At 44.6% G+C, this 27,248-nt stretch overlaps 1 protein-coding gene across 1 annotated transcript in view; it reads left to right on the forward strand.

Moving 5' to 3' along the window:
- The first annotated feature begins 12,802 nt into the window (after window positions 1-12,802).
- RAP2A (RAP2A, member of RAS oncogene family) overlaps window positions 12,803-27,248 on the forward strand; it is a 30,052-nt gene continuing 15,606 nt past the window's right edge. The window contains exon 1 of the mRNA XM_077343917.1: window positions 12,803-13,568. Coding sequence (XP_077200032.1) covers window positions 13,255-13,568 — 314 coding nt within the window. The 5' untranslated portion in view covers window positions 12,803-13,254. The remainder of the gene's footprint in view (window positions 13,569-27,248) is intronic.

The following is a 27,248-nucleotide window of genomic DNA, read 5'->3' on the forward strand; positions in this document are numbered from 1 at the left end:
CAAGAATGCACATATTTACTGTCTCCTTAATGCAGCCTTTCTCAACTGTTTTACTGTTGAGAAACCCCCTGAAGCATTCTTCAGGCTTTGAGAAACCCCCAAAGTGCAAAAATGTGGCTGGGAAGCACAGCTGTGTACACACCCACCAGGACCCCTCCCATTCCCACCCCCTCCAGGCCCAGCGTTGGCCATTGGGGGTGGGGGAGGGTGGGGGAGGGTGGGAAGACATGATGATATAGTCATATCACCTTTTGGCCTTGACCTTTAAGGCCCTTCATGGTCTGGGATCCACATACCTGAGGGACTCTCTGTCGCTCTATGCCCCCCGCAGAGCCTTGCACTCTGTGGGTACCGACTTGTTGATCGCTTCCCTAGCCCCAGAGATGCATGCTTAGCCTCAACCAGGGCCTTGACTCTCCATGATACAGGAGCATTTGCCTAATTATACTCATATATTAACAAGGACGGACTCACTGCCACTGATGAAAGATTGAAAACGGAAAACAAATCTAGAGACCGTTCTGGCAGACATAAGAGACTCTTTATCTTTTCAAGCTTTATTAAGCCACTGGATAGATTCTGTTTGTCTCTTGTCACTAATTTGGAATCGTCCATTTTTTTGTGTAACAGATTTATGGTTGAGGCTCTGGTGGTGGGGAAGATCTAATTGCCCCCCCCCCATGCTAGGCAGTTCCAGTTGAACTATTCAAAACCTTAAAAGACGATGCAGTAAAAGTGCTACACTCAATATGCCAGCAAATTTGGAAAACTCAACAATGGCCACAGGATTGGAAACGGTCAGTTTACATTCCAATCCCAAAGAAGGGCAATGCCAAAGAATGCTCAAACTACCGCACCATTGCACTCATTTCTCATGCTAGCAAAGTTATGCTCAAATTTTTACAAGCTAGGCTCCAGCAATATGTGGATCGAGAACTTCCAGAAGTACAGGCAGGATTTCGAAGAGGCAGAGGAACTAGAGATCAAATTGCCAACATACGCTGGATCATGGAGAAAGCTAGGGAGTTCCAGAAGAACATCTACTTCTGCTTCATTGACTATGCTAAAGCCTTTGATTGTGTGGAGCACAACAAATTGTGGCAAGTTCTTAAAGAGATGGGAATACCAGAGCATCTTATTTGTCTCTTGAGAAACTTATATGCAGGTCAAGAAGCAATAGTGAGAACTGAACATGGAATCACTGATTGGTTCAAAATTGAGAAAGGAGTTCGGCAAGGCTGTATACTGCCAGATTTATGCCTATTTAACTTGTATGCAGAGCACAGCATGAGAAGGCGGGATTAGAGGAGTCACAAGTTGGGATCAAGATTGCAGGGAGAAATATCAACAACCTCAGATATGCAGATGATACCACTCTAATGGCAGAAAGTGAAGAGGAACTAAAGAGCCTGTTGATGCGGGTGAAGGAGGAGAGTGCAAAAGTTGGCTTGAAACTCAACATCAAGAAAACAAAGATCATGGCATCTGGCTCTCTCAATTCCTGGCAAATAGATGGGGAAGAAATGGAGATAATGACAGATTTTATTTTCCTGGGCTCCAAGATCACTACAGAGGGGAACTGCAGCAAAGAAATTATAAGACGCTTGCTCCTGGGGAGGAAAACTATGGCAAATCTAGACAGCATCCTAAAAAGCAGAGACATCACCCTGCCAACAAAAGTGCGTTTAGTCAAGGCTATGGTCTTCCCAGTTGCAATGTATGGCTGTGAAAGTTGGACCATAAGAAAGGCCAAGCGTCAAAGAATTGAGGCTTTTGAACTCTGGTGCTGGAGAAGACTCTTGCGAGCCCCTTGGACTGCAAGGTTAACATACCGGTCAGTCCTACAGGAGATCAGCCCTGACTGGTCCTTAGAAGACTAGATCCTGAAGATGAAACTCAAATACTTTGGCCACCTCATGAGAGGGAAGGACTCCCTGGAGAAGAGCCTAATGCTGGGAGCGATCGAGGGCAAAAGAAGAAGGGGACGACAGAGAATGAGGTGGCTGGATGGAGTCACTGAAGCATTAGGTGCAAACTTAAATGGACTCCGGGGAATGTTAGAGGACAGGAAGGCCTGGAGGATCATTGTCCATGGGGTCGCGATGGGTTGGACACGACTTCACACCTAACAACAACAAATGCTAGGCAGAGGTTATGGCACCTGTCATCTATGGCAGCGGTAGTCAACCTGTGGTCCTCCAGATGTCCATGGACCTGAAAATATAAAAACTAATTAACTCCCACCTGCTCAGGAAACCCTTCAGTTGCCATCAAGAAACCCCGGGGTTTCATTAAACCCTGGTTGAGAAAGGCCGCCTTAATGGATTAAAAAAACTTATGTAACCCCCCCCCCCAGAAGATAGATGCAGTTGGTGAGTCCAGTGGCACCTTCCATTAAGACCAACCAAGTTTTATTCTGAGTATATTTTAGTGTGGATGCACACTTTTTCAGATAATTCTGGGTGTAAGCATTCGCGTACAGAATTATCTGAAGAAAGTGTGCAGGCACAGGAAAACTTATACCCTAATTGAACTTTGTTGGCCTTAAAAGTGCCACTGGACTCAAAGTTTGTTCCGCTTTCTCCCCAGAGGTATGGAAATGAAGCCTTGAAACATGTTCACGGAACACCCAAGTAACATCACTCGCTGGCAAGCCAACTGGCTTCTCTCGTTTGGGCCGAAGACCAAACAATAGGAAAAAAAACGGTAACAACATTTTGACCGGCCTAAAAGCTTTGGCAAAGGTACTGACTGTGCCGCTTTTAGGAGGTTAATTATCATCTGAGCTACTTTGCAAACCCAAATTTATTCTGGAATTATAATTACAGCTCCTCCAAACAAAGAAGCTTGGCAGAGCTCTTTACCGGCTCCTCCTAAACATTGTGCACCGCCCAGATGTCTTAGAAAATTGCTCTCCTTTCTTGTACCTAACATAAAGTCACTGTAATTCTAAAATCGGCGGTTTTATACTGAGCTGTAGCCTGTGGGGAAATTTCTGGAAATCGTCAGATGAAATTTAATTGGCTAGCTTTAAAAAAAAATTAAAAGTTAAAACATTCAGACAGACATTGCAAATCTGCCAGGAAGTGAAGCCCGTTCTCATCCTGTTTCTCTACTGTCAAATGATGCCCTTTTGGTGCTTGGGAAAGGTGTTTGTGTGCCCACTGAATGGCACAACAGGTAATGGAATGGCAGGTGATGGGTAGGTTTTTCTCTGGTCTCTTTAGCTTTTAAGCATCTCCAGTAACCCTCCAGTGTCATCATCTCTTCTCTCCCAGGCCCATTTAAGTAAAATGGTTCTTTCTCTGCAGAAATACATCTCTGCTCCCTGACGTTTGGTGCATTTTACAGCTCTCTTCATGGAGGAAAAAACAGCTATCATGAGCCCAGGAATTCCCGGATGTGCGTTGAAGCACCTTACATCTTTGAATCAAAACAGTGCTCACTGGACTTGCCAGCTTAGTGTAGTAGAGCAGCAGCTTTGAATCTGGTGAGCCAGGTTTGATTCCCTGCTCCTTCACATGGGCCCATTATGCACGGAGTGGAAGGTCCGCATTCGGAGTGGAATGGTGGTGGCTAAAATCACCAATTATGCACGCTACAGGTGGCAACTGGGTGCAGAGCCAACATATGCCGCCGAAAAAGCTGCATTAGCGAGATGCGGAAGAAAGTGGAGCTTCCCAGGACCAGGGTGCAACCAGAAGCGGCTCCGGAGTAGCTGTATGCATAATCAGATATTCTGGGGTTTGTCACCGTTGCGTTCTGTCCCGTGCGTAAGCAGTTTGCTTCGCTTCTTCCTCCTCTGCATTCTCCATGCTGCCGTTTCAGCGGCCATGCATAATAGGCCATGCAGTCATCTGGGCGACCTTGGGCTCATCACAGCCCTGATAGTACTATTCTCACAGAGCAATAAAATCAGGGCTCTCTCAGCTCCACCTACTCACAGGGTGTCTGTTGTGGTAGGAGAAAGGGAACTGTTGAACTGTTGAACCTCAGCCAACCCTTTTGTATCTGGAGAGAGGGGATGGGCTTGCAAGTCAGATGTATGACACAAAGCTGTGTGCAAGCACTGGGATTTCACAGAACTCTTCATTAGGCTAGCCATTGAAAGCTTCTCTATGCTAAAAGTATCCTTCGAGTTGATCTCTAGGACCGCTAGAGATGAGGTGATTAGGATCTCTCTTTGGGCAAAGAAGAAGAAGAGTTGGTTCTTATACAGTCTTCTTCCCTTTCCTCTCCCCATAACAGACACCCTGTGAGGTGGGTGAGGCTGAGAGAGCCCTGATATTACTGAAGAAGATGATTTGGTTCTTATATGCTGCTTTTCTCAACCCAAAGGAGTCTCAAAGCGGCTTACAGTCGCCTTCCCTTCCTCTCCCTGTGAGGTGGGTGAGCCTGAGAGAGCCCTGATATTACTAACCACAACACTAAATTGGCTATAAGTGGGAACCACCAGCCCATGACAGCTTGTCCTGGGCAATAGTCTCACACAGTTTCCTGGAACATGAGGCAGATGCCATGCTGGGCACTTGGGAAGGGGGTAACCATAAATATCCCCACCGCATGTAGGCACCATTTAGTGAATACCTTCAGGGTGATTTGGGGGAGGAAATCAGGAGGGACAGAGCCGGAAGGCATCGAAAAAAAACATGGCTGTAGGAATGAGAAATGACAACAAAAAAGCACTTAACTTGCTTGGTTTGTACACAGGTGAGTCATGGGCTACGTTTTTCACTTTCTCCCCCTTCTGCAATACTTCTAAAGGTCCTTTTTTGGGGGAAACAACCCTAGATTTGTTTTTGGTTTTTTTTTTCCAATGCAAAATGTTTTAACCTATGCTGTTGCCAAGGAGCAAAATCTCTATGTGGGATTTCAAAGAAAGAAGATGGAAAAAAAACATATGATTCCTATAGCATTTACTATGCACTCCCAAATTACTGATAGGGCACATGGGGTGTGTGTCTGTGTTAAATCTACAGCACTTAGCCAGAAAGAACATTGTGTGGTCAATTATAGCATATTCATCTGCTGCAATTACCAGGTTAAGATGCTTATTCCGAACCTGAACAACCCTCTTAAACCGAAAATGCCTGCTCCTTGCTGTGCTTCTCTTGCTGACAACACACATTCTGTTCACCAGCAGGAGAGAAAGAAGGGTGGGATCTAAATGTGTATTGTCCATCTGGCTGCTCCGTTAAACTCCCATTGTCTGCAGTTTAAAAGGGCTGCATTAGTGCAAATGAATGATTCGAACGGGCTTTTGGCAACATGGACAGCTCAGTCCCCAGACACCCGCACCTAAGTGATGGTGGAGTAGTTGATCAGTGCATGATCAGTGTCTTTCCGCAAACAGGTACTCGAAATCGATGCAGCTCCCAGGGGTCACGATCCACGGGAAACACATCCGGACGTTGACCTTTGGATCCAACAAAGCAAAGTCCCGGAGCCTCAGACACCTGATCAAAGTTGGTTTATTAGAAGACACGTACAAGAACAGGAAGAGCCTCTTGTGGCGCAGAGTGGTGAGGCAGCAGACATGCAGTCTGAAAGCTCTGCCCATGAGGCTGGGAGTTCGATCCCAGCAGATCCCTTGCTGCCTCCCTCTAGACTCCCAGACCTGACAAGTGGGAGAATGGAACACATTACTCTGTGTACAAATGAAACTACAACATGGAAGAGTGGCCAGATTGGGGAAACATCAAGAGACTTCCTGAAAGCTGTGAATGCAATCTTGATTGCTACCTTTGCTAACTCAGGGAACTCCATCCCTCTCTTGCTAGAGCTTCAAGTTGTAGCTCAGTTGAAGATCCTCCCAATCGCCTTCCAACGTTTGGCCCAAATGGCAAACCAAGATTGTGCTCTAGATCACGGGTAGTCAACCTGTGGTCCTCCAGATGTCCATGGACTACAATTCCCATGAGCTGGCAGGGGCTCATGGGAATTGTAGTCCATGGACATCTGGAGGATCACAGGTTGACTACCCCTGCTCTAGATTATTCCACGGTACCAGAAGAGGCTCCGTGATGTGCTGCCAGTTTGCACACCGTCACCGACATTAAGGGAAGCAAATAAATATTACAATCCATTTCCTGATGGAAAGAAAATTTTTCTGTTCCAACCACTGGCAGCTTTAGTTTACAGAGGTATGCTTTTAGTTTAGCAGCATCCACCCTGGAAATTATTAATCACAAATTATTTTCTTTGAATCTTGAGATGATTACTCCTTTCCACAATGTAACAAGCCATTAGAATTATTCATGGTACTATAAACAGTTTGTCTTTCAGTCCTGGGTGGTTGAACTTCCTGTTTTTCTTCTCCCCATTCCCAACTGAGCACAGCTTGACAGTTGGTTAACATTAATCTGATGCTGGGAAGTTCTTTGGTCCACACTACTCTCTCCAGAAGATATTTTGAAATAAGTTCTTTGAAATTAAATATATAGAGATGTTAGAATGACTAAAGTGAACAGAACATGTGAGTTCACCTCATTTGCTTACATCCACCATCTTGGAGCCAGTTTGGTGTAGTGGTTAGGAGTGCGGACTTCTAATCTGGCATGCTGGGTTCAATTCTGCACTCCTCTACATGCAGCCAGCTGGGTGACCTTGGGCTCGCCACAGCACTGAGAAAGCTGTTCTGACTGAGCAGTGATATCAGGGCTCTCTCAACCTCACCCACCTCACAGGGTGCCTGTTGTGGGGAGAGGAATGGCAACTGTAAGCCGCTTTGAGTATCCTTCGGGTACAGAAAAGCGGCATATAAGAACCAACTCTTCTTCTTGTAGTGTTCTTTCTAGCCACAAGAATGCCTTTCATTGGCTGAGGTGGGCAATCTTCTTGTAGGTTGCTTCAGAGGTTTTGTTGTGTTTTCTGTAGGCTTTTTAGGGGGAGGGGGGCTCCTATGTGATTTCATTGTGAATTCATCCGTCTTCCAATTTTTCTTGCTTTATTTATTGATTGATTTATATTTGTTTATCTGTTACATTTCTACACTGCCCTATTTTACAACTCAGGGCGGTTTCCAAGTAACGTTAGTAGCTTGCACAGTTATAGCTTGCAGCTCACAGTATGTAGAACGCAGAACACAAGAACAGTTTGAATTTGTAACACTGAACATAACAGTACAGAAAATATCAACAATTTCAGTTATAACAATTCCAAACTTAACCGCAGTTTAACAGTCCATAATATGCAATGGGCGGTCAGGCATTGCCCTATATTGTCTCTGTTGGGTACAGCTAGTGATTGGGAGGGGGATTCTGGATTGTCGTCATTCTCAACCGAAGGCTTGGTGGAAGAGCTCCATTTTGCAGGCCCTGCCAAATTGGCTTGCAGGGCCCTGATCTCATCTGGAAGCTCATTCCATCAGGTGGATGCCAGGATGGAGAGGGTCCTGGTTTAGGCCAGGCTTACTTCTTTGGGGTCAGCGATCACCAGTTTGTTAGTGGTTGAGGAGCGTAGAGCTCTTTGGGGGGGTGTAAGCAGAAAGGCAGTCCCTCACGTATGCAGGGCCCAGACCGTGTATGGCCCTGAAGCTGATTACCAAGACCTTAAGCCTGAGCCAGCAGCCAATGCAGCTGCTGGAGCGTTGGCCAAATGTGGGCCTTCCAGCATGCTGTATTCTGTACCAGTTGTATTTTCCAGAGCAGGGATAAAGGTAGGCCTGCGTAGAGTGAGTTGCAGAAATCTATTCTAGAGGTGACCGTTGCATGGATCACTGTGGCTAGGTGTTCTGGGGCCAGGTAGGGCGCTAGTAGCTTAGCTTGGAGCAGGTGGAAGAACTTGTTCCTGGCTGAGTGTGCTACTGAGTGTGCTACTAATAGTTGCATTCCATCCAGGCAGGGCCTTTCTACCAAACCATAGAGACCCTTGAGTTTCAGATGGTTCTGCTTGAGCCAGCCTGTCACTGTTTCCAGACACCTGGCTAATGAGTCTGGGGGGCGGGGGGGGGGGAGTCAGGATGGCCATCCATCAGGAGGAAGAGCTGGGTGTCATTCTTCTAGTTTCATTGCATTTCTCCCTTCAAACTTGCTTGGTGGAGTCTTTTTGGAAGATGGTACTCAAAGCAGATTTGGGACCCATGTGGAAAGATTTCTGTGCCCTTCTGGAAACCTCTGGTACCAACTGCAAAAAACAAAAATAAACAAAAAAAAACCCCAGAAAACTGCAAAAAAAAAAAAAAACAGGGAAAAAAGAATCCCTCCGCTGTCTCCACGTTTGCCTCTGCATTTGCAGCGGCAACACAATGAGAGCAGAGAGGAGAGTCATTCCCCACATGAAGGCAGACCTTACCAGCTTTTCTCCTTCTCTCACCAAAGGGCGTTGGGGGAAGGCATGCCCTTTGGGTGAGGCTTTGCTTGTGTGGCGCCAGGCCTCATTTAAACTACATTTAATTGCCAACGAGATTCTAATAAGGGTCTCCACTAGAACAGGTTCAAATTAGTTGCGCAATGCAAAGTATGTTGAGACACCTCTCGAGAACCAGTCCCTTAATTATAAACAGGACCGACTGCCGTGAGGAGAGTCAGGCTGACTGGAAGTTTCCCTTTCCATGTGTCATTCTGCTTAAGGGAGCAGAAAGCTATTTGCAAATTATCTGAAGATAGGAAGCACTTCCCAACCAATCCACGGAACTTGTCCCGACACGTTGCCTGAAATACGTAACATTCCTTGTGAGCACGGCAGACTGCAGAGTTTCCCATGGCTTTGTTTGTGCACGCACATTGTACTCGTACAGGAGTCCTCACCACAGCCACCGCCGCGTTAACCGCCAACTAACACTGATTCAGACATTTTAGTTTGCCATTTCTACAGATCGTAAATGCAGCATGACCACGCTACCAGGGAAAGGAAGAGAGGAGGGAATGTGGGAAATGATACACAACAATAAGGAGAGTTAAGTCATTGCAGGAGAGACTGAAAAAGAGGGGATTATTTGGCCACAGAAAGATTGATCAAAGAAAAAGGCGGAGTCCATCGCACTTAACTACACAAATTTTATCTTAGGGTTTCTGCCATACATATAAAAGCTTGGTTCTCATATTTTTTAGTTTGTATGTGTACTAACACAGTCTATTATGAAAAGAATCCAGGTCTCCAGTACTCTCTCCTCACAAGAAAACGGACCTTGATAAATAGAATCCTGGAATTTCTTACTGATCGGAGAACCCATGGCTGTGATAGTGGTTCCATATTAACCTAGGTCTTTGGCAATAAGGCTCAGCTGCCTCAGTCACCAAGAATCTGAACACTGTGTGACAAGGAGAAGTTGGCCACTTAAAATGACAACTTTAAATGGAGTTGGGAGGGTCTGATTCTAACTAGAAGCACATCACAGGCTTAATGCTCCTCGTATGCCACTTCCACAATCTGAATCTTCCCACCCTCGGTGGGTGGTTGCCCTGCAGAGGAAAAATATCTAGGTACGGCATTTAATTTCTCCTTCTTCTGGAGGAACAATAAGCTTTCCAAAGATATCAATTCAGATTAGGAAAAGATGTAAATGCTCCCTTCCCCCATGCAGTAGCTGTAGCCTGAAGCTGAAGGTATAAATAGACAATGGTGGAGGCACTCATGGATCTCCCTGTTGTGTGCAGTTTGGCCTTCAGAAACAAAGTGCAGGTGTGAATTCTTTAGCATTCCCACTGCTCATGGGAATACCTTGGGGGTATTTGGGGCCTTCAAACCAACAGGGTATCCAGTGGCAGGAGCAAGCAATTAGGTCCACTTTGCTGACTCTGGATTGTTGCCTCTTTCTGAAATTTGTTGCTCTGATGAGACTACCTTAAACCCTTCCTTAAACTTTACTGAACCACTGTCTTGCCTTGCTGCCTCACTCTAGACTCCCAGACCTGACAAGTGGGAGAATGGAACACATTACTCTGTGTACAAATGAAACTACAACATGGAAGTGTGGCCAGATTGGGGAAACATCAAGGGACTTCCTGAAAGCTGTGAATGCAATCTTGATTGCTACCTTTTAATGGTCTTGGGATTGCTGTTGCTTACAACAATGTCTTACACAATGGGAAGAAATTGTTTTTAAATATCTGGAAAGCATGTACCAGTTGTGACAATGTTTACACAGGTACATTACTGGGTTTTTATTCCAGCCTTTGTGGGAAAAGCTCTCCTTTAGCAGTTGTGCTCCTTCAACAGCAACAAAAAGAACTACACACCAGCACGTATACATGCATGGTAAATGCGGGCCCTCAAATTAGATATGCAATTAATTTACACACAGGCAATTGTATGATGGAGCATGCAACTGATTTAATCCTCACTGACATAGCATACTAATTTTCTTCCCTTACTAAAAAATAAGGACTCCAGACTCATTTTTTCCAGCTAATCTGTGACTAAGTTGCCATGGTGTTAACTAGATTGTTCTGTTTCCAGATTCTAATTATTATTAGAATAAAGCCTTTTGGGGGAGAGTCTGATGTTTTCTATACAGCATCTAGTATAGTATAGTCGTTCAATAAAGAACATTGTTAACACATGGACAAAGCTGTTCAGCCAGGTGATTGTTTGAATCTCAAAATGCCAGATTTCTGTTCCCATGTCCTGACTCTAACTCATGTGAAGCCTTTTTTCAGATAACCCACACAAGAATCTTATGAAGTCCATTAAGCTGAGGGAAGGACCTTGTAACCCCGTGAGGTTCACAGTAAATTGGGGATTTGAATAACTTCTCAGTATTCATGAATCTTACTCTTGATTGTTTGCGTAATATATATTGAACTTCACAAATCATGAAGTGGGGGGTGTAAGCTGTTCAACAAAGGAGTTACGAACAGACAACAGTGTGTAAATATCTTCATGTCAGACTAGGATTCAAATGTTAATTTTGTCACCTTGTTCTCTGGGTAACCATAGGCTAGTAATAACCTTACCCGAACCTACCTCACATGGTTGTGAAGCAAAAACAGATAAAGAATTGTGTGAACAGCCCTGATCTCCCTTGAGAACAGGTGAGATAAAACTGCAATAGATAAATAAATGGTGCCAGCACTCTATAACTCTTCACCCATTACAGGCGTTAATTAACATAACTATTAAATGGCCTCAATTTTTTAAAATTAGGTTTCTATTTAAGTATGGCCTACATTTCATGGTCCCTTGACCCTGCTGTTTGTTTTTCCTCAAATCTATGTTAAATTATGGCCTAGTGATGATCCATTCATTACATCTGATGGTTAAAATACATACTGTATTTTACCATTAAAATACATACTGTACAAATTGTACTAATCTTTTCATAGACCTGCAGGTGACTGTCTAGGTGCCATTTGTTAAAACTGAAGGAGCATACTGGAATCCATGAAAGCCTACGCTGGAACAAAACCTTGTTACTCTTCAAAGTGCTACATGATTCGGCACAAGGGGTGCTGTGCCCAACTTCTCTGGTCGAAGATGTGATATTTTATTTAAGTTCCTTTTTCTCCTGTCCTCCTCCAAGGGACTCAGGGTGGCATACAACAGTGGTCCCCAACCTTTTTATCACCGGGGACCACTCAACGCCTTTTACTGAGGCCCAGTGTGCGTGTGTGGGGGTAGTTTACTCCTCTACTGTCAACCATTGCCCTAACGCTCTCCGATCGCTATGGTAATGTTTAAACATCCCTTCAAAATAAGATACAGACACTCCACAACAATGAACACAAGGAACACTTTATTTTCATGGAAATTTTAACTCATAACAATGACAAATCAATGGGAACCCTGAGCTTGTTTCTCTGCAACAAGATAGTCCCACCTGGGAGTGATGGGAGACAGTGACACCCGAAGTATGTTGTAAAGGGCCGGGGGGAGAAGGCGTCCTTTGGGGCCCACCTCCAATTAGTCGAAGGACCACATGCTGTCCGCACCCCACAGGTTGGGGATAGCTAGCATACAACTTCTCTTCCCTATTATATTCTTACAACAATCCAAGGTAGATGAGGCTGAGCCCGTGTGATTAACAAGAATTAAAGCAATCACCTACTGTGGATATTTGAGCCTGCAGGCTTGTTCACTATCTGTGGAGAGAGCAAAAAACATCGTTTAATGGAATTTTCTCACACGCTAGGGGTCTGTCTACGGATAAGAAGCTGTGGTCAGCCCGCTAGAATTGCTTCAGAAACTTCCAGGTATCCTGCCAGCTTCTAGACTACAAGAGTTTATTCCTAAGCAAGCAGCCTTACAGAAGAGTGTTAGCTGTGCTAAATTCCCATCCTCCCTATCTCTAGTTTTGTCATTTTTTTTCCTTCATTCAGTTTCGTCGTCTCTTTCCGGTTATCTTCAGCTTTGCCATTTGTCCGTCTTCGTTCTCTTCAGCTTCTGGGGAGAATTCAGGCTCTCTTTCTTGCAGTCCCCGGCATCCGTAAAACTCTCCTCACGAGGCTCTTCTTCCAACGGCGTCCTTCTCCAGGCCTGCCGACCAGCCACTCTTAGGTCAACTCTCTGAGCGACGACAAGGCTCGAGCAGACGGCCGAGCTCCCTTTGTCCCAGCTCTGAGGAGCCGCCTCCCTCAGCCGCCCCTTTCTGCCCCGAGGGCGTCCCTGCCCCGGCCTTGAACGACGCCTCCACTCGGGGCTACCCCTCCCCCCCTTCCTTCCTCCCTCCCTCGGCGGCAACAGCTTCCCTCCGACTCCTGATTGGGCCGCTGCGGGACCGGCAGCCTGAAGCCTATTGGTCCGCTTCGACCACGTGCCTCCTCAGGTTCTCTTTAGAAAGGGCGGAGAAGGCAAGGCGGGCCGGCCGTGTTTCCTAGGCTACCGTGAGAAAGTAACGAAGAGCCGTCACGTGGAGCAGGGCGTTGGAGGAGGAGGAGGAGAAAAGAGGAGGCAAAAAAAAAAAAGACGAAAAATCCGACCCTGAGCGTGCGTGTCATTCAAGTCCCCCCAGCTACGGCGATTGGCCGACGCCGGTCCGTCCGGAGCACGTGACGGAGAGCCAAGGCGCTGCCTGATTGGAGGTTGCCGTGGTTACGAGGAATGAGGGGGCGGGGTGGCCTGGCGGCCTCGCCTCAGCAGCAGCAGCAGCAGCGCCGCCGCATCAGTCGCGGCCCGTGAAGGCGGCCCGGCCACCAGCAGCAGCGCCCGAGGGTGCGGCCCTGCCCTGCCCCTCTCGTTCCCTCCCTGCCAGAGCCATGGCGGCGCTGGCGAAGGCGGCCGGCGCGGCGGCAGCGGCAGGGGGGTGAGCGCCCGCGGAGGAGGCGGCGAGGCGAGGCGGCGGTTTGTGTGTCTGTCGGCGGGCGGCGGGGGAGGAGGATGCGCGAGTACAAGGTGGTGGTGCTGGGCTCGGGCGGGGTGGGCAAGTCCGCGCTCACCGTCCAGTTCGTCACCGGCACCTTCATCGAGAAGTACGACCCCACCATCGAGGACTTCTACCGCAAGGAGATCGAGGTGGACGCCTCGCCCTCCGTCCTGGAGATCCTCGACACGGCCGGCACCGAGCAGTTCGCCTCCATGCGGGACCTCTACATCAAGAACGGGCAGGGCTTCATCCTCGTCTACAGCCTCGTCAACCAGCAGAGCTTCCAGGACATCCGCCCCATGCGCGACCAGATCATCCGCGTCAAGAGGTGACCGCCCCCCCCTCCCCCTCCCGCAGGAGAGCCAGCCTTGCTGCACCAGGGTGGCCATGGGAAGGGGCTGGGGCCAGAAATAGGTTCTGGGGCTCTGGCCCTGGGTTAGCCAATGAGCCCAGCCACCCTGGTTGCCAGCCCTGCAGGCTTCCCTCTTTTGCCCGTGCAGCCTCATCCCTTGGCCAAGCCGCTTGACTGGCTCCTGTTGCAGATCATCCGCTGCTTGTCCTGCAAGTCGCCCTCTCTAACTGTTGCAGAGAGACTTGCCTGCCTTCTTGCAGGGAATCAGAGTCCAGTAGCACCTTTAAGACCAACAAAGATTTATTCTTTGGTGGTTCTTAAAGATTTATTATTGTTCTTAAAGGTGCTACTGGACTCTGATTTCATTGTGCTGCTTCAGACCAACACGGCTACTCATTCGAATCTGTTCTTGCAGGGAGACTTGCATTTTCCGGGCCTTTCCTAACATTAGCTCTGCCTCCTCCCCAAACAAGTTCCCTGCCAGTTACTGCCCTGATTCTGGGCCTTCCCGGGGAATGTGGTGACCCTGTGACAAATTTTGTGGCCATCCTGAAGTGTCTTACTCTCAGAGTGGGTTTTTCTTGGTGTCCTTATGCTGTGCTTTCCTCTGGTATTTCCATTGACCTGTGCAACTTTTCTGACCTTTGACCCCTGCCCAGTTCATGTCCAGCTTTTTGCTCCTCAGCATACATAAACTTGTACTTCTCTCAATTCATATACATATGTCACTTTACATCTCAACTTTATAATTTCATTTAATGCAAAGTGTTATGTTTTCTTCCTGCAGTTCTGTCAACACTCAGTTCATATAAACCCATCTTTACGCACTGGAACCTTACAATTTTCTTTAATCTTTGAGTACAAAGTAGTGTGCTTTCTTCAAAAGGCCATTTTTTGTCTTTTTAGATGTGTCCAGCATTCTGCATGCCTTTATAGATTTTATTATATGCCTTACCCACATGCCCTGCGTCTGTGTGGGACAGGCTGTTTTGGATTTATCCTTTTGCCTACTTACCTGAGAATGAGTTGCATTTCCCTAATATCTTCCTTCTCCTGTTGGAAGAAACAGTTTGGTATGACTTGTTTTCTCCCCTGTTGAGATATACTCTTTATTCTTTTCTCTTCTGGTTGGGAATTTCAGCTCTTCAAGGTCTTGCCCATCCCATTAAGTATGAGTAGGGACTTGTCTTGCAGAGTTGAATACAGGCAAGTGTTACAAAAGCTTTGTTCTCTCATTCATACTTGAGTGATTCAGGCAACCAGTTTATCATCCCACTGAGGGATTATGAAAAAAATATTTCAGGAAACTGCCTTTTTTAACAATCCTATGAATTTCTGGTGTTACGGGTGCAAACCTATGTGGGAGTAAGCCCCATTGAACATAGTGGAGTTTACTTCTGAGGAGACATGTAAGGGAAAGTTGGTGTTGTTAGCAGTATAGTTGTCATTGTTCATCTTTGAAGGCAAACTAAGTTATAGAACTGTAGTCCTGGGAAGCCCTTTTCAGTTATGGTGGTTCTTAAACGTCACCAATTTAGTCATCTTGTGTGTGTGTGTTGTTCCTACATCTCTTTTCCATATAACCGTTCCCCATTGGTTTATTACTAAAAAAGTGAAATCTTATAATAATTTGTGGCTATCCCTATTGAGTATTCAAGGCAAGAAGAATACTATTGAGCATTCAACAGCAAGAATATCCTGCCTTTCACTACCCAAAGGACCCCCAAAGCATCTTACAGACACCTTTCCCTTCCTCACCTGACAGCAGACACCCTGTAAGGTAGATGGGGCTCTAAGAGAACAGTGACTAGACCACAATCTCCTGTCTGTCTGCATCTGGGGAATCAAACCTGATTCTCCAGGTTAGAACCTGCCAGTCTTAACCACTATACCACGCTGGCTCTCCAAGAGACTTGTAGGGGTGGTTTTCCATTGCCTTCCTGTGCACAGTGACCCCGTTCTTCCTGGGGGGGCCTCCCATCCAAGCACTAACTATGTCTGCAATCGACAAGCTTGGGTTAGTCAGTCTGCTTAACAGCAATAAAACCGTATAATTGTGAAATACAGAAATTGGTAGCTAATTTGAGCCTCATCAGAAAATGAGGAGAGCTCATTAGCAAAATAAAAAGGTCTAGGCCCTGTAAAGAAAACTTATGAAGGCACATCAGAGCAGTGCTTGGTGATCTTCTCTGGGGTTCTGTTGTTGCAGTACAGCCTTAAGAGAATGTCCTATTCTATGCTTCCATGGTTCTGTGGGTTTGGGATGCTAAGAAGGCCCTTGAGAAAAGCAGAGTGAGCACTGAGATTAGGATTCAGTTTATAGTGGTGTATGACTCAAGTCAAAGTGCCTGTTGGGTAAGGAATAAACCAGCTTGGCTCATTCAATTACTGAGGGGAGGAGCTGCTGCCTCCATCCGAAATCCAAATTCCATCTGCTTTAGGAGAATATTTTCCCTAACATTAAACATAGTAGAGAATTAGGCTTTCAGTCTGCCAAACTTCTCCCTATCTAAGATTCCTTAAAAGAGAACATTCCCATAGTTGGCACAAAAAAGTTAGATTAAAAAATACAGAAAAACTCAGTCTTTTTCCAGTTGAACTTAAGTCAGTATTCAGTTACCGGGGGGGGGGGGGGGGTGAGATTTGCTTTAATGATTGGTCAGTCTTTGCTTAAAATGTTATGACCATCTAAGATTCCTACAGGACAATCCTAAAAATACTTTCCTGGGAGTATGTCCAAAATAATAGAATATAGTAGAATTTTGTTCCCACTTCTTTAGGGCTTGATCTCTTATTGTAGAAGAGAAAAAGTTCAATTATTATACAATATATAGATAGATATATTCCTGATTTGAGTCAGAAATTACGCCAGCCCACTTTAAAATGTCGCAAACTTCCCTACTCTTGCAGCTCCTCTAGTGCTACTATTCTGGAATTGACTGGCCTCGTCCCAAAATGCTTTGTGCTCTCTGGTCCTTTGAGATTTGCTTACTGTCCTGTTTCCTTTATCTGTCCTGTTGTGTGTGTTTTTTTAATCAACACTGGAGTTCCATTGATGTAAATGCTGATGGTGTTCAGCACAGCCTTAACTGTCACAGACTAGATTCAAATAGCTTGGAGCATTTAAATTAGCTAAGGTAACGTTGCACTACTGTACTTCAGGGGCCCTAGGAGGGCTGGGAGTGAATCTCAAATATTGTCACAAATGTTCCCAGGTCTTTGTTCAGACTTGTGGGCTTTTATTAACAAATAAATTATTAACAAATCTTTAGCCTGTCAGATTTCCCTTATGGTGTTTTCTCAGCCTTCACTAATTGGAAGCATCATATTATCAGGGTCAGAAAATTTCAGAATCACAGGTGTTGCCATGAAGAATAAAAATTCAGAGTGAGGGGTGCTACCTATGCCTCTGTCTCATTATGGAGCTCTGTTGAGAATTGGTAGCCAGATATTACCAGGATAGTGCCTAATTTTCTTGGTTACACATCATATTCATTAGGTCTCAGCAAAGCCCAGCTGCCTAGCTGGCACCTAGAAATTGCATTGTGGCACCTAGGATTTTTAGTAGTCATCTATTGTAAGTGGAAGAGCCTCTTGTGGCACAGAGTGCTAAGCGGCAGAAATGCTGTCTGAAGCTGTCAGTCAATGAGGTTGGAAGTTTGATTCCAGCAGCCGGATCAAGGTTGACTCAGCCTTCCATACTTCCGAGGTCGGTAAAATGAGTACCCAGCTTGCTGCTGGGGGGTAAAGCGGTAATGACTGGGGAAGGCACTGGCAAACCACCCCGTATTGAGTCTGCCATGAAAACGCTAGAGGGCATCACCCCAAGGGTCAGACATGACTCGGTGCTTGCCCAGGGGATACCTTTACCTTTATTATAAGTAGATCTTGGTGATTCTTAGTAGAAGTACAAAGCGTATGTAGGTAGGGGAGTGATAGAGACTAGCTGTTTTTCTTGTGATGGCATTCAGGGTTACCCCCACATTTATTTATATACCGCAACAGTTTTGTTATAGCTTTTTAAAAATTGACAGGAAACTATGAAAAGTGTAGGTCATTAAATATAAAACTGTGGAGACTGGGGGAAAAAAAGCCTGGCTCCTAAATTTTGGGGTGGCTAATAAAGCCAGAAAAAAAACCCACCTTGTCAGTGTGAGATATAGAGCAAAAATTGTATCTAGTACACTTTGATCCCTTTTTGGCTGGATCATTAGCTGAATTGGCATGCACCAGCATCCACTTTTTAGACACCCAGACCCCCCACCCACCCATCTGTGGCCCCGACTACCTAAGAGTTGAAAAGCTTAAACTTTATTGATCTTAAAGGGGCCCCTGGACTCAAATTTAATTCTGTTGCTTCAGACCAACATAGTCACCCACCTGAATCAATGTTTTAATATATATTCTGTGCTTGGGGTGTGTGTGTTTGATTGTAATGTTTTCTGGATTTTATCACGCATGTTTGAAATTGTCGGAGGCCTTAATAACAACCTGCACTTCATCCATTTCAATTGTTATGAAAATAAACTGCAGTTATTTAGCGTATTGTGTGTGGCTCCTCCCCGTCATGGCGGGTGTAACTGTTTAAGGTTGCAGAACACAAGGACTGATGGCTCCAGTGATGTCAGCAGCCAACTGAACTTCCAGAACAGGCCATATCGCCCAAGAAGTGCTCGCGACACCCTAGGGTGCTGTAGCACTCGGATTGGGAGTCCCTGAGCGAGACAATATTACTCATATTGAATCTAATTGCAGTAGCTTAGATGCTATAATATTGTTTCCCTCACACTTGTTTCAAGCAGTCATCTTCCGTTTATTTTCATTAGTTGCCATTTCCATTCTACTTATTTCCGCCGCCATACCACTTCTGCTTGCTCAGAGGCTCCTTAAAAAGCATTGGTCTTGTGCAAGTGGAAGTAGCAGTGGGTGAGGAAGCCTGGGCAGTTTCCACAGCTACAAGAGCGAAGCAGGAAGGGAGCACCGTCATAGGATCCAAGCCAGTGTTCTGGATTCATATGTGAAACATCAAGCCTGGTCCTGGGCTTTTTATGTGCATGTGTAAGTTTCGTTTTTTGCAATAAGCTGCTTGTAGGGTGAGTTGCGGATTCAAAAGGGGGGGGGGACACCCACAGAAACAGCACAAGGAGCAGCTTGGTGACCTGTGATGAGAAGGGGAAGCTAGCGAAAATTGCCCCTCCCTTTGCCCTGTCAGAAAAAGTGATCTTGGATCCAACCCAGTGATCAATTTTGGTTTTATAATGTCTGCAGTTCTGTGAGAACAAATGCATCAGACTGTGAAATAACTTTTTAATTGGTCAGTTCTGCAATCTGCTGTGAAATTCTGTGGCTGCTGTTCTGGCGTATCAAAATCCATTAGGATTATTCTGCCTGACCATCAAGGCTCTGTCAAGTACATGAGACATTAATAGAATCCAGATTTGCTTTTTTCCAAACTAGATTGGGTGGTATTGATGGGCTCATGTGCTCTAGATAGATCAGCGGTTTTCAGTGAGCCTTTGCACAGGTAGAAGTGTTAGCTCAAGAGGAAGTGTGTTCCTTAGCACAGACTACCCACATGTGAAATTTGTTCAAATGATCTGATATTTATAATCTGCCTTTTTTTCCTAAGACTATATTGTCTGCAGCAGACAACACTATTGATGTCCTGAGAATTTATGTTAAAGTATCCTTTAGAAACTTTCATGCACAAAAGCAGAGTAAAAATGTTTTAGTAAAAATGTAATTCTTTGATATATTAAGTTCTCATTACCAAAGCTAGAAAAGTGTTTCTGATTTCTATGTAGCAACAAGGAAGAAATAGATATTGGACAAAGTGAAGAATTTTTTAAATCCTATGTTCTTGAAGCAATCTGTTTGATGTTCATTGAATGACATCATCTTTGAAGTTGATCAGACTCACTCACTGTGGGGAGGGGCCAAGATTCAGTGTGGTAGAACATCTTCTTGGCATGCAGAAGGTCTCTGTTTCAGTCCCCCGTATCTTCAGTTAAAGCGGGCTTTCTTAACTAGGGTTTCATGAAACCTTTGGGTTTCTTGACAGCCCTGGAAGGGTTTTCTGAATGGGTAAGAGTTAATTAATTTTTATTGGGTGACATTTATTGGGTGATATGATCATATACCAAACTTAAATTGACTCTGGGGAATGGTAGAATGGTAGAGGACAGGAAGGCCTGGAGGATCATTGTCCATGGGGTTGCAATGGGTCGGACACGACTTCGCACCTAGCAACAACATGATCATATACGGTCATGTTGATCTCCACCCCCCCCCCCCACATATGGCCAGTGATGGGCCTCAAGGGGTTGGGAAGGGGACTTTGATGGTTCAATAGTCTATGTATAAGGCAGCTTTATGTGTGCCAAGCCAACTGTTTGGATTGTAGTGACACCTCTTTTCTCTGTCTGCCCCCCAACACATGCATCAGACATCTGAAGTTTGTTTGCCTTTTCTTGGAGGTGGGTTTGCCTCACTCAGGTTGGAATAGAGACTTGTCATACATAGACAGATAAGTAAATTGCATGTGGAAAGCATACTATGACTGATTACGCATGGGGCAGAAAGGCTGGGCTGGCAGCGACAACCCTAACCCTGCATACGCGTGATGTCACCACCATCTCGGTCATTGCCCGAATCAGGGCCTAGGATAGCTAGCGGCAAAGAAACATCCACGTTCCCTGTCTTGCCGTGGCGGCCAGCAAAGGCCTGGCTGGGGCAGGCCTGTGCATAAAGGACAGGGACCTACATAAGGGGAAGGGACTGACATAAGGGGACCTATGGTGTCCCTGCAGGGACACAAAATGCCCCATACACGGGGCGCGGCAGGGCATTGTGAAACATGCCTTTCAGGTGTAACTGTGCCAGTGTTTTAACACATGAAACTGCATTGGTATGGGGTGGGGACCATCAGGAAGATGGTTGAGGGGACTAACTCCCCTTAAACCCATCTGCACTCATCTAGTTAGTGGCACCTCACAACTGCTAATCCAGTAAATATGAAAATGTCAGGGAAATCCCACCATGTCTTTCTAGCATATTTGTGGAGTTGTTCCTAAAAACCTTCTGCCTAATGCCACATGTTGAAAAGAAGACAACCAGATATCATGCTCAGTGTTTTTCTGTAATCTGGGGGGAAATTTTTTTTGGGGGGTGGGAATTATAATTTTAATTTTCCATATTAAATTTATTTTCTTCATTGCAATCACAGGTTTGAACTGTGGAATTGAGAGGGGATTAAAAATGCCAAGAAAATGTGAATCAGCCCTTTTTTTCCTGCTAGAACTTGCCCATACGAAGAGTAAAATGGAGAGCTCTGAAGAAGGGTTCCGCCTCTTAAAAATTTGGTTCAAGTGCCGCTAACCCACTAATGCTGAGGCTTGGAGGGGTGTGTGTGTCAAAAACCTCCTGTTGCTTATTTAGCACACCTCAGGAATTCAAAGTCTGCTGTCTGGTAGCAAAGGCACAGCATTAGAGAGGAGTTTGATGCATTGGTTTTATAATTTTTGCAATTCTGTAAAAGAACAAAGTGGAGTTTGCTGCATTACTTGCAGTGAAAAGTGGGTTTTAAAATTCTCTTTGTACTGTTGGGAGAAAATCTCTCACGTCTCCCACTGTCCAGAAATTGCATTGGTGACAGTTCACCAATCAATGGCTCTAAATCAATATTTGGCTTTTTGACAAGTACAGATTAAAATCCTACAAAGGATTAAATGGCCCAAGATATATATATATATATATATATATATATATATATATATATATATATATATATATATATATATATATATATATATATATATATATATATATATATATATATATATATATATATATATATATATATATATATATATATATATATATATATATATATATATATATATATATATATATATATATATATATATATATATATATATATATATATATATATATATATATATATATATATATATATATATATATCTTGGGCCATTTAATCCATATATATATATATATATATTTGCTAGTAAAGTTTCAAAAGGTTTTCCTAGGAAGTAAATGAAGATGATCCAGTGTCTTCAAAAGGAGTACCAAAATTTCCTAGACCCCACCTGGAATTAACAAATACCATGCAGTGGAGAGTTTCTGCATCTCTGTCTTGTGTTGGTGGACAGGTGATGCATCCTTGATGCTTGATGCTTGCCCGTTTTCTTCGTGCACTGATTGATACCTTTTGGACTTGTCCATAGCTCATATTACTTCTGAGGCCTGGCATATTTGGAAACGTTCAAAGTTATTTGGAACTTGCCATTGAAATATTTTAAAGGTTTATGCCTTGTTCAGTTTGCTATTTTATATGATGTATACAATTAAACTTACAGGCACCTGGTCTAGTCAGAGTAGATAATACAGCCTTGTCCCCGCTGGAATATAGGATAGAACACAACAAATATTATAGAACAAACCATTCCCCATTTAATCGAGAATAATTACTACCAAGCAGTAATGGATTCCTAGTTACTGATAGCATACACTCAGATATATTGTTGTGCACAAATATGCATTTCTATATATTATATTCCAGTGCACAGACCATGATATTAAAATGGCAAACCTTCATTTCTAAAACTTGAAACTGTTTGTTTAAACAGCAAGAATTCTTCCCCCCCCCCCATCACACTTCTACTGAAGTTTAGTAGGGGTGAGACAGAATTAACTTGAAGGTCAAACTCTACCCGTGTGTCTCCAGCTGGCAATCTCTGTTCTAAGTTTTACTAGTAGCTTTACTGCAGCCCTAAGTCTACATCTTGCCATAAAATGTGTGCCCAGGAAGAAAATAATTCTGTTTCAAAACTCAATGTTATAATGACTTTGTTCTCCAAAGTATACTTTGGGTTCCTAAATTACTGTCTGGAAATATAGAGCACCCCTTAAGTCTATATCAGTTTGCCCTCTTTGCTGCTATTGAGTAGCTAGCACACTGAATCTCTGGTGTGTTTCAGATTCAAACAAAATAGATTCACTTATTCTATAAGCAGGGAAATATCTAAATGACAGCTTCACCCCCCAGTGTATCTAGCATCTCTTGGTGCTAACAAATGGTAGGGTACATTCATTGGTGTTTTGTGCTACAGTTTCTGTTTATAAGCAGTATCTCTACCACATGTTGATTGTACTGGTCTGCAGTCTCAACATTCAGCACTTTGCGTGGGGCTAGAAAGAGTCCTGAGATAAAAAGCACCTCCTGGAAGCAAATGATTAGCTCTTAAAATGCTGAAATGTCCAGGTTAATATATTGGCTTTGCTCTTCTGCCAGATGTGTTTATAAATTCATTGTGTATTCTTTCACCGAGCTGAATGAAGCCAGGAAGAGATTCCATCGTGTTCACAAGTCTTCCTACTAGAATAAGTCCCGTCAGGTTTATTGGGTTGGCCATAAGCCTTTACAAAACTAGAAGAAGAGCTAGTTTTTTTGTATCCCACTTTTTACTACCCAAGGGAGACTCAAAGTGGTTTACAATTGCCTTCTCATCCTTTCCCCACAACATGCACCCTCTAAGGTAGGTGGGGCTGGGAGTACCCTGAGAGAACTGTGACAGGCCCAAGGAGTCATCCAGCTGGCTGCATGTGGGGAAGGAGTGGGGAATCAAGCCCAGTTCTCCAGGTTAGACCCCACCACTCTTTAATCACTGCACCAAGCTGGCTGTCTAGTGCTGTGGCTGCATAACAGAGAGTGGATGTAGTTTGCAGTTTTCTAGATTGCATGGTATCTAGAAGTAATCAGGCATCAGTGTCTCTGACTCTAAGACAGCATTAAACTTCTTCATGTGGTTTAATGAACACTCCTTGGTAAGTTGCATGGAAGTTACTTAACCATACATCATCTCCCATTAGTCTTTCATGTAGTACGTCTTAGATACCTACTCGGTCTCAGTTGCTGGTGCATCCCTGGGAGAGATCCTGATAGCCAGCTCAGCCTAACTTTTGTGCATGCTAACTATGATTTCAGAACATCGTTGGGGCAGTGGTACAAAGAGGGTAGCTATGATTTCTATTAAACAACAGCAACAAGTAGGGCTCAAAGGATTACCTGCTCCTCGGTGTGGATTTACTTTTAACCTTTCTCAGTTGCGAGGTCAGGAGGATTCTTGGATTTGAAAGGTTTATGTGCTTGGGATCAATATTTCTTTAAGAATGGAAACTTTAAATATGTGGAGGTCAATTCTGTTTCTACAAAGACACTGCTAAGGAGTGTATATATGGGTATTAAATCCTTGCCAGATATAGTGAAATAATTAATAGCAAACAATAATGTGGAAAATGAGAATTGTTAATTTTTACTGGAATGCACTCATTGAAACAGCAGTTAATGGAATGCAAATCCAGACGTTGCTTTGGGGGAAACTGGATTATGCAAACAGTCTTTGAATTATAGGTAGAGAATAAATTAATGCCAGTCGCTTCAACGGAAGGAAAACATGCTTCCATTTAGCGTACGCACATGAGACAGTGCTTCAAGAAATATCTGCCCAGATAAAGTGCACATAAATAAGTGATAGTCTGAAACTTGAGGTCTGGGTTGCTTGGATTAGGGTAAGTTTTAGATTTGATTGTTTTATGCTTATGGTATACTATGAAACCAGGCTGTCAATATTGGACAAAACTATAATGTGAAAAGTAGCAAATCTTCATCTAATTAGTATGCACACCAACCAAGGAGCATAAATCTGTGCTGGAAAAATTGTGCATACCTAAATTTTGGGTTAGAGGTGGGCACAAACCTAGAAAATGGGAGTTTGTTGAATTTGTGGGTGGCCGCAGATCAGGGGGAGTCATGAATCTCGAACTTGCATGGACCCCCCCCCCCCCTGTTCATGAACTTAGGGTTTGCTTGAGTTTGTTTAGCTGTTTCCTGGGATGCTATACATGTGAAATTCACTATGGAGCCCTCTGACTGTATTGCCACATTATGGACGTGGTTTCTGGGTCTTGTCCAGTGTCCACTCTTCTTTCCTTTGGCCCTAGGAGGTGGTCATCCACCCACATACCTTCCCATGTCATAGTTTTAGACAGGAGCAAGGTTTCCTATGGGCTTAATGGATGATGACTGAAATGGGCATTGGGAGCCACCAAGGGGGACATGTGGTGTCCACACATATGACCATGAGGGCCCACAAGCTTGGAGGGGCCTGGATGGGGCATAACTCCCAACACGCTCCCTAGGTCCGGTGCTCTGACTTCCCACCTATCTACCTACCAACCTAACCAACTTTCTACCTGCTTTCCTAACTAACTGTCTACCTGCCTATGTACACCACCATCTACCCACCTATCTAACACCTGCTCAGCACAACTACCTATGGGACCAGGGCGAGTGGTTACAGCTATAGCACATCCTGGCCCCTCTAAGCTTGTGGAGCCTCCTGGTCACCCCTACTCTGCAGGCGCACACCCTCCAGATTCATCATGTGGAGGACACAGTGGCCCCATTCTACCCAGGAGTTGTCTCAATGAACTCTGGAGCATGACTGGAAGCTTGGTAGCCAAGCAAAGGCAGGATTGCTTGACTGTTTCCAGGCGCTGAGGTGTGACCAGGTATGTTTTTGGCCTCTGCCATGGCTCAACCTTGACATCAACCCACCACTTCTACTGCCTCTCCATGCAGCATCTCAAGAGGTTGAATCCCCAGTAACATAGGTTGCAAACTGTCGTTTTTGGACGTTTGTGGCCAAACTTCCTGTTGCGGCCTACAGCTACAGGGTGGATATGCTGCAGGTACCAGTGGAGAGGAGGAGGAAAGGTGGCTTGGGTCTGACCCATAGTGCATGTGGGCTTTGCAAGTCCTGCACTCCACAACACAGGGGTCACTGGGAATTATTTGGAAGTAGTCCCAAAGCTCTGGCTGAAACCTGGGACCCAATCTGGGACTTGCGAGCCAGTCTCAGAGGCTAAGAATGAGGTCCACTGCTAGTCCTCGAGGATGGTCCCAAGAGTGTGTTTGAGGCAGATGCAGTTACAGTGGCTTTTGACGTGGAGGCGCTAGCCCAGCGGTAGTCAACCTGTGGTCCTCCAGATGTTCATAGACTACAATTCCCATGAGCCCCTGCCAGCCCCTGGGCTAGAGGTTCTCCAATCCTCATTTGTGCCCTACCACCGATCTTGTTGAGGAAAAACAGGAGTTTGGCCAATGGGAGAGAGAGCAGTCACTCGCCAACTGTAAAATCAGATCTGGCGGATAGGTGCGAGTTGGCATGAGGGCTATAAATCTTTTGGGGAGGGGGGTAAATATAGCATGCTCCTCCTATGAGTCAGAAACTACCCCTAGTGTGAAAGCAACAAAGGGAGGCCTCAAGTGTTGTTGAATGTAAAACAAGGAAAAGCGCCAAGGCAAAGGAACACCCAAAAGTGTAATTACTCAAGTAAACAACTCTGGAAAGGAGGGGAAAAATGGCAAACTAGATCCTTTCCCAAAAGCCTCCCAAATTATCCCTTGACACCTATGATGACTTGCTGTTGGACTATGAAATGTCAAAAGGGGCAATGAGCATGCAGGTACAAAGGAAGCAGGACTGTGCAATGGATGTCCTCTGATGGCAATTGGATAAAGATAGTATAATGGATGTGGTGATACCAAGAAGCTTGATTTCATGATTTCTGTGTTATCCTCTGTTATAGAGATGATAAGTGATTATGAGTCTTGTCTGAACCAATCCATGCTTTGAAACCATGGATTTCTACTGTGGCAACAGCACAAAGCAGTGGATCCATGCTTCTTGTGTTGAAATGTGAGGCAAGGAAACAATACGTGGCATTGTGTTTTTAGTGACGTGACACAAATTTCTGAGGATCCATGAGGATACTGCTGATCAAATCTTAGCACCATGACAGAGCCAAAGAGATGTGCATTTGGAGATTTCTGTGGTGCTAAATATGCCCATATCCATAGCCATGATAGATAATTGGGTAATGATTTGCAGATAATTAAAAGAAAAACTCCATGTATCCATGAGGATCTGTGCTTTGGAACCATGTTTTTTTTCTTCACGGTATGACCAGGAAGGCATGGATCTGTGATTTTTGTGGTGTAAGCTATGGCTATCAATATAAGAAGTGATCTTATAGTGAGTTTGGGGTGAGTGGATGCAGAAACCTTGAGGATCCATGAGGATCCGACTTTGGAACCATGTTTTTGCTCCACGGTGTGGCCCTGAAAGTTTGGATCCTTGATTTTTGCAGTGTATGCTGTGGGTATTGATAGAAGAGATAATCCTAGAGTGAGATTGAGGCGACTGGATGCAAAACCCCAAGGATCTGTGAAGATCCATGCTTTGGAACCATGTTTTTGCCCCGTGGCATTGCCATGAAGGAATGGATCTGTGATTTTTGTGGTGTATACTGTGACTATCGATAGAAGATGTGATCTTATGGTGAATTTGGGGTGGCCCAGTGCAAAAATCATGAGGATCCGTGTATTTTAACCATATTTTTGCCTCACTGTGGTACCACGATGCTGTGGATGCGTGACTTGTATGGTGCTGCCTATAGTCTAAGACATGGTCTACACAATGAAGATGGATTTTATTTAATTTCAATGTAAAAATCATATGAATTTATTAGGATCTGTTTGAAATAATCTAGATCCAGATTTTACCCACT

Source organism: Paroedura picta, chromosome 6 (genome assembly GCF_049243985.1).
Source record: "Paroedura picta isolate Pp20150507F chromosome 6, Ppicta_v3.0, whole genome shotgun sequence".
NCBI classification, from domain to species: Eukaryota; Metazoa; Chordata; class Lepidosauria; order Squamata; family Gekkonidae; genus Paroedura; species Paroedura picta.